Source organism: Lipophrys pholis (genome assembly GCF_963383615.2).
Source record: "Lipophrys pholis genome assembly, chromosome: 2".
In the NCBI taxonomy this organism is placed as follows: domain Eukaryota; kingdom Metazoa; phylum Chordata; class Actinopteri; order Blenniiformes; family Blenniidae; genus Lipophrys; species Lipophrys pholis.
In genome coordinates, this window is record NC_137636.1 from 26,912,274 (window position 1) to 26,926,989 (window position 14,716).

The window sequence follows — 14,716 nt, forward strand, 5'->3', positions numbered from 1 at the left end:
GTCTAAATCAGGCAGGAGGGATGTGAGAGGGAGGGAGGGAGGGAGGGAAGGGGCAGTGGGGGTGGATAAGAAGGTTAGAACGGGGAAAAAGGCTGAGAGCAGAGAGTGTGCGCGAAAACAGTGGAGAAGAGGTAGATGAGAAGTACGAGGGGAAAAGAGACGGTAAATAAGCAGGGACGTTAGAGCGCCTGAGCGGGCGCAGCAGGCAGCCATATGTTCATAACGTGGACTCAGATCTGACCTGTGATCTTTGCCGCTTGCCAACCCCTGTCTGTCTCCTTCCTGCCCCTCAAAACTGCTCCTGCAAAAAGAAAAGTGAGTGTTTTCCTTACATAACATGCTAACATCTCTCATTTTGAATTAGATTTCATTTTTTGCTCATTGGTATTTGTTTGGATTTACACCGGAACGGTTCACAATTAAGTGTGGACAAAAAATCCTCTTCTTTTTGTCATTCGATGTCCAGCACACAGATGAAATCCCTGTGCAGCGGCTCACCACCCCGGAGGGTACGAGCGTGGCCGCAAAGCCGCTCTGCTTATGAGGGTTTAAACCCAGTGCAGCTATTTATACTAATACAAGTTCATACATTTGCGTGTTAATTCAAATCTTTACATACATGGAGATGGGAGTTGACATATGCTGATTTATTTATCTATTTTTTATTTTTTTCTTCTATCTGAAGGGATTATAACAGGTCTGGCACTTAACAGCCAGGACAAGGATTAAACAACAACTTGCTCAAGCATAGTTTGAAAAATGAAAATTCAATGAGATGATACAATGCAAACGCACGTCTCAGTGAACTACAGCCGTACTGTTCCAACACTATCCACACTATGTCGGATTATAATCGACAGAGTTTAGGGCAGCTCAAGGGAAATGTCCTGCACAGCCACGTTTTCAGCTGAAGTGGCGTAAACTGAGACAAAACACCTACAGCTGCCGGCAGCAATTAAGATAATCCAAGCAGAGGGTTTAAAGTCATCCCATCATATGCACCACGTCATACACTACAGAGATGAATGAGAAGGAGTTTATGATCAAGACAGAATTTGAAGGACTTTCTTAATTAATTAATGTGAAATAACCACCTGGTGTTTGCGTAGATCTTGAAGGTTTCCTGTTTTTCTAATTGTTGGTTTTCACTCTGCTAATGCATAACATGATGTCAGTGGAGTGGATGTTGGAGTATTTTTTCGTTGAAAGAAATCAGTTGTTTTTTTGTTGTTGTTTTTTTTTATAGCTTTCAGTAAAGTAGAATGATGAAAGTCGATGCACAGTAAAGCCAAATATTAGATTTGGGCCAGATGTTGGTGATTTAGATACATTTTTTTGTTTGTTTTGTCTTGTGAATATGTGATAAATCTGAAAAAAAAAATTTATTTAAGTACCTAAAACTACACTGTCGAACTAAGAGAAAAAAACTGTCTCCTCAACGTTGCAACAACAGTTGTATGCATGTTATTGTGTAAAACATGGCAGCAATCACCTGCCGCTCAGGTGGTGGAGCGGGTTATCATCCTCTTGAACGATCTGCGGTTCAATCCTCTGCAACACTTGTTCACGTGTCGAAGCAAACACTGAACTCCAACCGTGTGAAGGAGCTCTGCATGGCGACAATTACTAACAGCGTAAATGACTCTGGGACAAATAAATAAATGCTCCGTAAAAGTTGTTTTTTTTTCATTGTTTTGCAACATACAACCTTTTAATAAACCCTTTTTCTGTTACTCTGGTTCAAAGTGGTACAGATCTGAAAACAGGAAGTGACACTGTTGCACAGCCTCTAATTAAAAGTACAGTGATGTATGTGGAAGGAAAGGTATGTGGTTATATGCCGGGGATGCGGCTGCCGTCTCCCTGGAAACCGTGGCATTTGTGTGGGAGCTTGATTCACGCTCAGTGTGTGGGTCCAAAGAAAGGAGGCTTGTGTTTGTTCTATGATACTTAAACTTTTCACTATCAAGGTGACAATTGTCATTGATTCTCTTTGAATGTTTTCTGATCTCTCAGTGAGCTGGAGGTTTTTGAATCTCCCATCATCTCTTCTTCGTTATATTTTTTTACAGTCAGGCGGTGATTATTCAGTTTTTTAATGTAACACCGTTTAACAAATGTCCAAATGCCATACGACACTGCAGCGGCGCTCACAACACTTGACACGTTTCAACGTGATTTTCCTTTCTCGTTTCAAGAATTTAAAAGGCAGCTGCAGACCTCTTCCAGTCTTCTTTTTTCCTGTTCACACTTCATTTCACAACCTATTTCAGTTTCAATTCTCTGAACATTTGTGTTTCATATTTCTCACTTTTGATCTGCTGTTTTCTTTTTTTTGTTGTTTTTGTCTGCTGTGAATTTTTGTAGTCAAGTGTGGCTCATAGCAGTTTCTTTTCACACGTTCACCCATGCCAATATGTAATGTGAATCCCAGTCTGGGGTTCTGCTTTCAGTTGTCGCTTTTTAGGATGGATGTGGTTCCTCTCTAAAGGTGAAAGTCTTGACTCTTCACGGCATGAAAGGAATCTGACCAACTCTTCAAAATGTGGGGTTTTACTTTTTAAGAGACAACAAGAGACTAGATTTGGTGTCATTCACAGCCAAATGTGAGAAATCCTTTGGAGAGCAGTCAAAGAATCGTTCACACGACATACAGAAACTAGATATTCATATTTTAAAAAAGGAGTGTTTTGTTTTTCTGGAATTTTTCAAGATTTTATAAAAAGATTTTTAAAAATCCTTCTTTATCTTTATAGTAATTTTCTATTGAGCCCAACAGTTCATCATGTAACCCTGAGTCATCTCTTCAAGGCTCTCCTCTATGAAAGTCAATACAGACAAAACATAGAATAATAATGTAAAATATAGAGAATATAGGCAAGAAAAACAATGCAAACTGTTTTTTTTTTATTTATTTTTTTATTTTGCCCCAGGAATGTTTGAGTTTTCTTTCCGCATGCAATGAAATACAATTCTTTTCACATTTTGCTCATACACGAGGAATATCTCTGTTGTATGTGTTTAATATCACTGTGTAATGGATATTCTCATCGGCCGGTTTCATTGTTACAATTTAAATGTGATGTTAGTTGGTTGAGTGTGGGTTTCGCGATAACTGTGCAGAAAGCAGACAGTTGCCACTTCTGAGTTTGGTTCTGCAAAGGTTTCTTCCTGTTAGAGGGAGTTTTTCCTTTCCACCGTTGCTTAAGCTCACTCATGTAGATTTGTTAGGTTTCTCTCTGTAAAAAGCACCACGACATGACTGTGCTGTGTTTGGTGCTATATGAATATAATTGAATTGAATTGAATTGAATTGAATTGAATTGAATTGAATTGAATTGAATTGAATTGAATTGAATTGAATTGAATTGAATTGAATGTGCTTCCAGTCCTCTGTTGATTTATCAGTTCACATCAGTTCAGTGAGCCAGCTTTGAGCTGGAGGTTAACAAACTATACACACACACAGCAATAAGGCACAGCTGTCAACAATCAAAGGTAATTAAAGAAGAGAAAGACATGAGGGTGGAGCAGAAAGACTGAATGTAGGAAATAAGTGTAACAGCAGGACACAAAACTACTCTTACTTTATGAATTATATTCAGACATGAATCAGGAAGAAGATCCACTCATGTTCTGTTGTAATGTCGTAACATATTGAGGTAACCGTCCCTGAAGGAGCTGGACTAACGTTCACCTTTTTTTCTTTCTTTTTTTTTTTTTTTAGGTGGTTTGGTGGTTTTCCAAAAGCGTGTCCCACTTACCTCAGATAATCCACATACTCAGCCGTTTCCATCTGATCTACTGGTTCAACTGAAGAAACAGACTTCTGTGAGAAGTGGTTGGCAGTGCTTCTGTGAATTATCTGGCATAGCTGAGAATCACTTTCTGGAAAAAGATACTTCATTTATTTCCATTTTTTGCAATAGCTAGTCTGTGTATGCAACACAAACAAAAAGAAATCCATCTGCTTCTGCCGTAGAGGACAAAATCCCAGAGGGGGATGCCTCCCTCTGATGGCACAGACAAATAACAATAAACATTTTTCTGCTTTCCACAAAGAGTGGGACATATCAAACTCGAAGCAGAGCCAGACATCAAGTTTAAATGACATTTCTTATTCTTTGCATGAGGGTCATATTATTGATCTCATGTGGAAGTAGGTGACGTTAGCTGTAGGGACAGTTGGCATGTTGACATGTGGTGCAGATCAACACCTCGTGGACATCCTGCAGGGCATCAAACCGCCTCTGCTGGGCTGAATCGCTCGCCACAATATGGTGCCACACTCCTGTGACCCCACCTGTCTGTTCCATCTTTGGTCCGGCTCTCAGAAAAGGCAGAAATAACACCAAAACAAATAACACAAAAAAAAAAAATCTATAAATAAAAAAAGGCCAGTTTTGTCACAGAGCACTTTTCACTTGTAATGAGATTAGTGTGATATTTTGTCATCTCAGGAGGGGGCTACCACACACACACACACACACACACACACACACACACACACACACACACACACACACACACACACACACACACACACACACACACACACACACACACACACACACACACACACACACACACACACACTTTTCTCAAGACGGGCGTCCCGGTGACTTGCTAATGGCGTCGTCTCCGCCTGTGTGAATTTTAAAAAAAAAACTCCCTGAATGTGCATATTGTTTGCCGCAGGGCACATTTGTTTGATGGGTCTAATCCCTTGTCTAAGGAAACAAAGGTGTAACACTCGGCTGTCGGGGGATCAGCGAGCATGAGTGATGGTGTACATAAACCCATCTTTCCCAATCCCACACAGCCTCCTAATCCGAGAAGATCAAGTGCAGCCGGGCTGGAAGTGAGACTGGGCGGAAGCCAGCGTGATGCATTTCGGCTGCGTTGACTCACACTGAGATCCCTCCTGGCTCACAACAGTCACAGTATGTCACGCCTCTCTAACCTTTTCTCATCCCCGCCTCAAATCGTCATCTCCGTGCGTTTGAATCGCCCAAAGATTTATAATATCACATCTGCAAATCTGCTCGCTGTAAAATCAGCTCTATTCCTCTACAATTAAATGATAGAAAGCAGAAGAAGATGTGTTTCTAAACACTAAGAACAGATGTCTGTACAGTATAAGTGGAGTAACGTGTCAGGTTTGTGTGCAGCCATGCATTGCTTTCACACAGTAAACATCTGTGTGGAGGCCATGCATGCACATGTGCGTTCTCAATGCCGAGCGAGGACTGTTCCTGTTCATTTTCACAGTACAGTGACACATCGGTCAAAGCCGAGTAGGCAGTAAAACGAACCGGGCACAGGCAGGATCTGCGGATCATTAACATGGGCCTATTTTTGCATCAGGTGTTGTGTGTCCTGTTGATGTTTTTCTTGCTGTGAGAGTGTGAAGGTTTCATTTCAATGTCATGTGCTTTTGCTTTAACAAATACAGCTGACTGGGTCTCCTTGGGGTTACTGTTTTGGAAGTGACGGACAAAAATCTGTAAATATCCTGTGTTTTTGGCTCATATTTCTTTACTAGGAGTCACATCACCTTAAGCCCACACATCAAGCAACCACAAACATGAGGAAAACATAAAGGAAAAATACATACTTTGTATTAAGGAGAAATCCATGTATTCTCTGTGCAAGGTCATCTAACTTAGGGTCCAGTTCATTTCGATCTGATCTCAGCAAACTATGAACAAAGACAGAGTGGACACCAGTCCATCACAGGTCAAATACACACAAATAAACAATCACAAATGATCATATTTACACCTACAGGCTGTTAGAAGAGAGAAAGGCCACTATATTGAAATCGTTGTGGAAATACTTCTCTGGTGTTTTACCTGGGTAGTCGTGGGGTCGACGGTCTTGTTCAGGGGCTGACAGTGGTGACCTGTCAGCGGTGGGATTTGAACTCGGTTCACTTCTCTAACCTCAAGGCAACCACAACCCCTCACAGGTACCAGATAATCTTTAACAAATGGTTTGGATATGGCCTCCCAAAAACAAACGGATCTTCAAACTTGGAACCGCCTTTGCACATCACCAAGTGGCGAACTTTCAAGAAAGCCCAAACGGAGAAGAACGTGCAAACTCCACAGTACTGGAAACATCGGTGTACACTCTGACTCTATCTCAGAAGAAGATTTACTAATAAACACTACCAGCAAAAAAACAAAACAAAACATGAATAATACTTTTACCAATGTAAGCTTGAACTTTTCCACCAAATCTATCTACACACAGTCTTACTGAAGCAGTCTGAGCCACATGAGACGAAACACACCGTGACCTGGACCGCTGACCTGCAGTGACGCCCAGAGCTAACAACCAACCAGCAAATACCTCATTAGTCTCGCCAGCGTGCTGCCTGCAGTTACACTGGGAATTCTGTGTGAATTGTGTTTCAATAGAATGGGTGGTAAACAAAGGATCTTATACCTTGTAATCATCTCCATTGTACATCACCACCCCAGAGATCTCATTAATAAAACAAAGCATTTAAAAGAGAGGGCAATCCCAGTCTGCAGCCAGGAATCTGAGTCTGTTCATACCTCGGCTGATAATGCCTAAATACCAGGATGAAAACAGCTGATGGATTTACTCACAGGTTTGGTGTTATTGAAAGAAAAATCAACCCTTCAAGTTATCACTTTTTCTTTTTTTTTTAACACCGCCACGATTGTAGTGTGAGTTTCAGCTGCCACAACATGTCATTCCTCTTTACTCAAACTGAGGAATTTAACCGTCAAGCTAAATGTACATCATTTTGGATTAACGCCTCCTACTGAAGCACCTGTAGTCAGACCTCGGTGATAATCAGGTGAGTTTGAGCCCAGAGCAGATCCCAGAGGTGTGGATCACAAAAGCAAAAAAAAATTTAAAAACACACAAATTGATGTTAAAACATGCTGGCGAGGCAAGTTCTTTCTTGTTATTCAATTTCACAGCGATTACAGTGCTGTTCTTATTCTACTGGGTTACGTTTGGATCTATTCTCCGCTGGCGGCTTTGAAGTTGGAGGGAGATTTGTTAAAGCGAGGCAGGTGCAGGCGAACAGGGCCCTCTAAGCCTGTGACAAAAAGACACTGAGACGGCGCTCTGTCTCTACTGATCCACGGGGACGGGAAAGTAGGCCAGGCTCGGTGTCAGGATGCTGCAGGGATCAGGAGAGACACCGAAGATGTTGACTTGCGATCAAAGTTGCATCTCACACTTTGGATGTCAAGAATCCCGCAGACAGAAGCACAGAGAGAGATTTAAAATAGTCCCCACACTCACAGACATGTAGGTCATATTTTTAGAAATGAGGCTTTCCAGCTGAATACTGCGTCATCCAACCGTGTCGTGCAGAGGCAGCCAGCCTTTTTGTTTTTTTTAATAGTGATGGAAGTTGAACTGTTCACCCCGCCCCCACCCCCCACCCTCCACCAAAAGCGCACACAACCGCAAGAGGAAGCAACAGAGAAAATCCCCCTGAAAGGGCTAATAAGCATTAGATACTGACGTTATTAAACTCACCAGTGGCTGCAACACACGCAGCTCACTACTGGAGATTTACAGTGAGGAACTTAATAACTGAAGGAAATCAGCTCCATTTCTAAGAAGCAAATGTTAACACTGTAAATATAAATCTGAGATTTTATGTCCTTCCTTTTAAAATTACAACTCACATTTCTTTCACACTAGTGTATTTCCATATATCTACATTTCAGTCGATGTGAGATCAGTGCCAGACAATTGTGTGTGGTGAGGATCAACATACAAGCATCTTGTGATGTAAGCTGACTTGCATGCAATCAGAAATTGTACTTTAAAAGGAAGTAAAAAAAAACCTTTAAAAGTACTTCAAAATGATAAGAAGCTGGAAGAAATCCAATCCTTTAAAATGCTTACAAACATTTCCATTCAGATTCTCTACATACAATATACTTTGCCTTCAGTTTGCAGTTATCCGTCCACAACTTGAATGTTATGCCACAAATTTGAAGTAATCAAGATCTCATCTGTGGATGTGTCAGTGTGACTTCTGTAGTATAAGCCTGTGAACATTTACAGCCTTTCCCATCACTGATGTAGATTTTTGTTTTTTTTAAATTTATAACAATGACATTCTTTCAAGTGGATTTGTCTTAACCCTTCATTAGACAAAAAAACATATTTAAAAACTTTTTTATTTCTTCCTGTAACCTTTTAAATTAACAACAAGCTAATTAAAGAGGTGCTGGACCGTGGGGCTCGTTAAAGGGTTGTGCAGGATTTTTCCAGAATCTGTGAGAATTCTGAAAATACTTCTGCTTCACCAAAGTTGATGATAAGCATTGTGAACATAAAGTGAATGCAGGTATGTTCTTTTGAAAACACTCGACCATTCAATTGAAATAACACCATTATATTGGTTTACGCCAGTTCTCATGAGTTTATCAAAGGACTTTATCAACTTGTACAAATCTTTACTTTTTTTTAAGAAATCATGAAAAAAATGGAACATAAAACTATTAAAAGAACTTAAATTCATATTTATAAAATATTTGATTGGAGTCATGTTGTAACCATATTGACAGTTACAGACTATATGTGATCATTTGCAGATTTTGTGCAGATGGCTGATCAAATTAGTCGATTGCATAGTCCTCATATTCATTCACAAATACAAAATACTATGTTCTCTCTCAGTTACTGGTGTGAATTTTGTTCTTGTTTCGTTTGTTTATTTATGTTGCAATCTAATTACATTAATGGCAACTTGTAGTTGTACTTTTCAAGTACTTGAAATGACCAGATCTATCGCTATTTTCCATCATTGGTTGTTAAAAATATCTAAAAATATGATTGATATATGTCATTCCATTCAGTGGTTCTTTTATATTCATTTGTGCTCTTGATAATTTGTTAGAATTACAGACTACTTTGACATGAGATGTGCAGAGGGGATCTCTGCATATATCACTTTCCTCTTGTGTGAAGATAAACAAGCTTTCTCATGTGCATCATAAATCCAGAGCAGAGACTGAGACTCATCATTTCTGAGTGATTAGACCAATAAAACGGACTCGTGCCGTGGGTTAATAGACAGCCATCTGACTAATTTGCAATTAGAAGGGCTCTTTGTGAGTGGCGCATCCGGCTCCCCGCGTGGAAGACCGAGGCACCAAAACAGCCGAGAGACACCGGGGATGGTCACGTGTTCACGTGGGCCCTACGGAGTTGTGTCTGATTCCATCGTGAGTTATAATCAGACGGCGAATCACGGGATCCCGTGCAGCCCGCCGATGCCGACGCGCGTAACGTGCAAGCGCACTGACTGCGCCCAGTCCGGTGGTGGTGCCTGGGATTGGGTGGAGGGGAGGGAGTGGTGGCTGCGGACGGAGTCACGGGATTGGTAGAGTTCAGCGCCAAACTTGTTGACTCATAACTGAAGCAGCTACTCTCCATCCTTCTCGGCGCAGGAGCTGTCCAGGGGCCAGTGGTGCTGAAAGCTGCCAGCCTACCGAGGGAATAATTGCATCTATTTTTAGATTGTTTGTTTTTCCTTTTTCTCTTCGGTTTGACTGCTCCCGTCGCAGCCGTTGAAAGACATCTCGCCGAAAGACGCTCGGCTGATATTCATCCATCCATCCATCCATCAATCCATCCATCCATCTCGCCATCTATTCATCCGTCCATCCTCACCGCTCTATCCAGGAGCGCGACGCGCCTTCAACTTCTTGAGCCGACATAACCGAAGACTCTCCAAAGCGCAGCCATGGCTTTCATGGTAAAACACGTGGTGGGAGGACAGCTGAAGAATCTGACAGGAGGACTGACGGAGGAGAAACCCGAAGGGGAGAAAACAGACGCGGCCGCGCAGGGGATGACTCAAGAGGAATTTGAACAGTATCAGCAACAGTTAGAGGAGGAAAAGTAAGAAGAATGATTGAAGTTTGTGCTTGTGAAGTTGTATTTGTGGGGGAGAAACGCAGTTGAGACGTGGCGTATGTAAAACGCGTTGTTTTTGTGAGTAAATAGATCGCTCAGTGCGCCCGCCGTGCGCTTTTTTACGCATGAGCGCAATAACGCGAGCGCTCCTCACACAGCTGCTCCTCTCGCCCAAGGAGCTCCCGTCGTGTTTCATAGTTTCTGCAGAAACACTGTGTAGTGCAGCTATTAATTTGGGATTCCTGGATCTGTTTTCACACGGGAAGCTCTACAGGGACTCTTGCCCGGGGGCAAAAGTGTTCCCGTTTGGGAAAATGATCCAGACTGTGCGTTAAATGAATATGTCGCCTCTGACCAACACTTATATTAATTAATTTAGGGGTTTTATTAGACTTCCACCCTCACACAAAATTCTAGAACTTATCTCCATAATCCTGTTAGATCCTTGATTCTGCTTTTCATTGAATTTATTTTAATTGTTGGTATAATTTAACCCTTTCCTCTGAATCTACCTGCAAAAGCCAACACTTAAGATGTTCAATTTCCATCATTTGCTGTTCATCTTCCATGGGGTTCATTACCCGAGCGCACTAGACAAGAGTAGTTCAAAACAAGGTCATTTGATCGTAACTCACTATTGATTTGTACGAGCACGACTCTTCATTCCCATATTTGATATCCAGATGTGGAAAAGATGATTCAGGGCAGAGTTATACAGAAAACATGTGTCATTGTCTCACAAACTTTGCGTGTTATAAATGGTTTTTTATGGTTTCATTTTCATCATCGACAAACTCTTTGAACCAAAGGGTCTCATAGTACCTACATTTCAAGGGTGAGTGGGAGGTGAAGTCCTAACCCCAGGCAGTATTAAGGCTCATCTCGGCCCACTGGCGATACGCTTTACTCTGCCCCATCGTGATGTGACCTTCAGTGGAAGTGAGTTACTAGTCGGAGGTGCTAAACAGGAGGGTAGATCACCAGAAGCCCCTTTACGGCTCAGATTAAAGCAGAATCAAGTGTGTGTGTGTGTGTGTGTGTGTGTGTGTGTGTGTGTGTGTGTGTGTGTGTGTGTGTGTGTGTGTGTGTGTGTGTGTGTGTGTGTGTGTGTGTGTGTGTGTGTGTGTGTGTGTGTGTGTGTGTGTGTGTGTGTGTGTGTGTGTGTGTGTGTGTGTGTGACGCAGAAATTTTATCATCCCCAGCGAGCGGGCCACAGTGACATCTGATGCCCTTGAAAGGGGGGTGTGTGTGTGGGGGTGTGTGTGTGTGTGGGGGGGTGTGTGTGTGTGTGTGTGTGGGGGGGGGGGGGGGGTATAAAGCTCCGCTCATTGGCTGCAACTGAGCGTGGATGTGGCCCCTTGTGCCTTTTGGTGTCTGACCTCCTCACGTTAATACAAAGTGAACTCGAGCTCACGCAGGCAGCCCCGCGTACAACAACCTTCCACTGACACATTGGGTACAAACACTTTGCGAGCCACGCCCGTGGTCCTCCAGAATCCTCACCCCCGTCACAACCTCCAGCCCTGCCTTCAGATGCTGACACTAAACTCAACCCTCCAGGCGCACGATGCAAATCTCCTCCGCTGCAGCTCTGCTCTGATAAAAATCAGCAGTGTTACAAGCACCAACTGTATTCACTGATTATGATCTAACATGTTGTTTTGTCACAGCACCACATTCATCTTGCCACATTTGTCCCCAGGCTGTACGAGTCGGTTTATTTAAGAAAGAAAGAAAAGAGAGCGAGAGAGAGAGAGAGAGAGAGAGAGAGAGAGAGAGAGAGAGAGAGAGAGAGAGAGAGCAGGCTCTGCTATGTAGTTGGTTCACAATCTTTGTGGCATTGAGGGAGGCAATCAGGAAACACATTGAAACCATAAATTATGTCGTGTCAGTCATTGAGTGAAGAAGCCCCGTGAGCAGCTAATTGCCTGCCCTCTGCTGGAGGCACCACTCACTGTTTACTGGAGGGAGACGCAAGAGATCTGAACACATCACCAATGGACGTCTCCCAACATTCACATCCACCAGCACAGAACTCTGAAAGATTCAGAAACATGTTCAGCATGCAGTCTCTAGAATATTCCCCAAAGTTCAAAGTGCAGCGATTGAGCCCAGAGCACAAAGCTGCAGAGCTGAAGCCGGATGAATACAGGATGGGATGACAGCTGTACTGTACAACGTACTGGTTCACACTGATTTTCTTCCTTTCGTGGTTTAGTGTATGCAATTAAATATTTTTTGAATAATACTTTTCAATACATCACATGGCTCAAAACTGTTAAAAATGCTGCACTGAGTGCATTGTAATTTGACACCAGCCTCATTGAACTACTATCTGATGCTGTGTTTACAACTGACAATTTATTAGTAGAAATTCAAAATAAGCCATCACCGGGCTTGTTTTGGGTATAATTTTACGATGAGATTATTTGACTTTGTGTAATTAAAATACTAATTACTAATACTATTCTGTGTACCCTTTTGATAAACGTCTTGAATGTATTTCTTGCAGACAAGAACGAGAAGCCAGTTTTGCCCAGAAGAAAGCTGAGAGAGCCACAGTTCGAAGTCATTTCCGGGATAAGTACCGGCTACCAAAGGTAAATAAATCAGAATTTCCATTTACAACCATGTACAGATAGAAAAGCAGAATCACTGCACAAGCATATTAGTCCCTTCCATTGTCTACGCTACGTTTGGTTTATAAAGCGGCTGTGCCTTTGGTTCCCTCCTGTCCTGTTGTGTATGTATGTCGCATGAATGTGTGTGTCTGTCTTTCTTCGACGTGTCCACCTCAGAACGAGCTGGACGAGACTCAGATCCAGCAGGCGGGGGACGATGTGGTGTTGCCGACGGAGCTGGCCAAGATGATCGCCGAGGACAACCAGGAGGAGACGCACAAGCAGTCGGTGCTGGGCCAGTTGTCCAACATCCAGAACGTGGACATGGACCAGCTGAAAGACAAAGCCCAGGCCACGCTGGAGGACCTCAAAAAGCAGACTGAAAACTGCAGTCTCATGTGATCTGGTCCACTTTAAATCCCAGTTAGATTAGAGATTTTTTTTCTTGTGCAAATATTTCTCAGAGGCACAGTTGTTTTAAAGGCATTTTCTCATTGTTTTTAGTGGCATGTCAGTCGTCAGAGCCACAAAACACACAGAGGCCATAGACCAGTAAAAATACCCAAATCTGTAACATCGTCTCGATGAAGTCGTCCCATTTTCTTTAAAACACTCAAAGTCTCCATGAATGTCATTCCTGTTTTCACAAAACAATTCACAGCTGCACTGAAAAACTGTGACTCTGTCGCTCCTCACATTGAGATTTAACCGATGAGACGGTTCCTGCCTTTGGAGAAACTCCTCCTCTGAGAAACCTTTGTTCAAGCCCTTCACTCGCTCTTGTTCCCGGACCGCTCCGACCCTCTGTACCTCACATGACCCGTGATGAAACGATACGAGTCTGCAGCAGGTGTGACTGTGTTTTTTTTTTTTATCGTTTCCAAACAGCTGATTTCAGTGACGAACACATGCACTTTCAATACCAGAGGATAACTGAGGTCAGCTGTTCGGTTGGAGGAAAAACTCACGCTTCAAACTGTCAATGTCTTATGTTGTAATGGAAGAATTGAGGATTTGTTTTGGTCATATGGTCGCTTGTTCATATATTAATAATTCTAAATCCTCAGTTTGTTAGCATCAGTTAACATAAGCTATATGTGGTAATTGTTTAAAATGTGACACATTACATCACCGTTTAATGATCTTATTGTTTGAGTTGCATTTCTAACCAACTGAACTGTCGAACCCATATCCCAAGAGCTTTGAGTTGTTAATTTAACCAACATTATTTAGTGTTGGTGTGTCCAAAAGCACAGAATTGCATAGAAGAGCAATATCTATTGTGAGCAACATTAAGGTTGATCATTGTTAAAAGTAGCTTTATCAATGTTGCTGCATTAAAACTGGTAGTATTTGTTTTCTCAACATATCATAACAGTGACTAACTTTCCCCCTACTTCAGTGTGCCTTGGACGTCCGTACAAGGTTGTCTTCTTCCATATCCGAGTTCTGAAAGCTGCTTTTTACAAAGACGAGCCTTTTTTCGGTTGTTTATTTCTGCAGGATTTCTCATGTTCAGTTCCAATTCAAGCCGCATATATTTCGACTAGCAGCCACTGGTGGTGTTTCACTGAAAGGTAGAATACATTTACTACATTATACTGGTTGTAAATATCTACAATTACGTGTGTTGGATAACCGTGTTCCCAAATTTAACCGAGCAGTCATATTAAGTAGCCTATACTGGGACTAAATCTGTGTGTATGCTGCATCCAGAGGTAAAAACAATGAAAGCTGCTCAGATGAGAGAAATGTAGATGCTTTAGACAGTTGTATGCCAAAGCCTTTGTGGAAAACATTTCAGCCAACATAGAGGAAAATGGCACAAATATATCAAACTGTGTAAATGCAGTATGTGTGTGAGTGTAAAAATCCACTTGCCAATATTTGTGTTGTATAGGATGTGAAGTTTTTCAGCGAGTCGTTGCTCGCTCTGTCGGGTCTCGTCATGCCGTCGACCATTGCGTGACCTTTGACCCGTCCACCCTATCATCTTTATTGAGCCGCCGCCCCCCTCCCCGTGTCTCGGTAGTGCCGTTCCGTGCTGGTGGGTCTCGTGTCGTTTAACCGATGTGACGCGTCTCATAAGTGTCTTTGTAAACGCAAAAGAGCAAAGAAGTGTTGGTGTTTGTCACGGAGCACACAGACGAGTCTGAGCTTCTTCT

General features: G+C 42.3%; 1 protein-coding gene across 1 annotated transcript; it reads left to right on the forward strand.

Annotated features, from left to right (window-relative positions):
- Positions 1-9,385: 9,385 nt before the first annotated feature.
- Positions 9,386-12,953, forward strand: cplx3b (complexin 3b; the record flags this gene model as incomplete). Its single annotated transcript, XM_080458394.1, has 3 exons — positions 9,386-9,915; positions 12,443-12,530; positions 12,729-12,953. Exons 1-3 carry the CDS (start codon positions 9,758-9,760, stop codon positions 12,951-12,953), a joined length of 471 nt encoding a protein of 156 aa, XP_080314520.1. The 5' UTR covers positions 9,386-9,757.
- Positions 12,954-14,716: the final 1,763 nt, after the last annotated feature.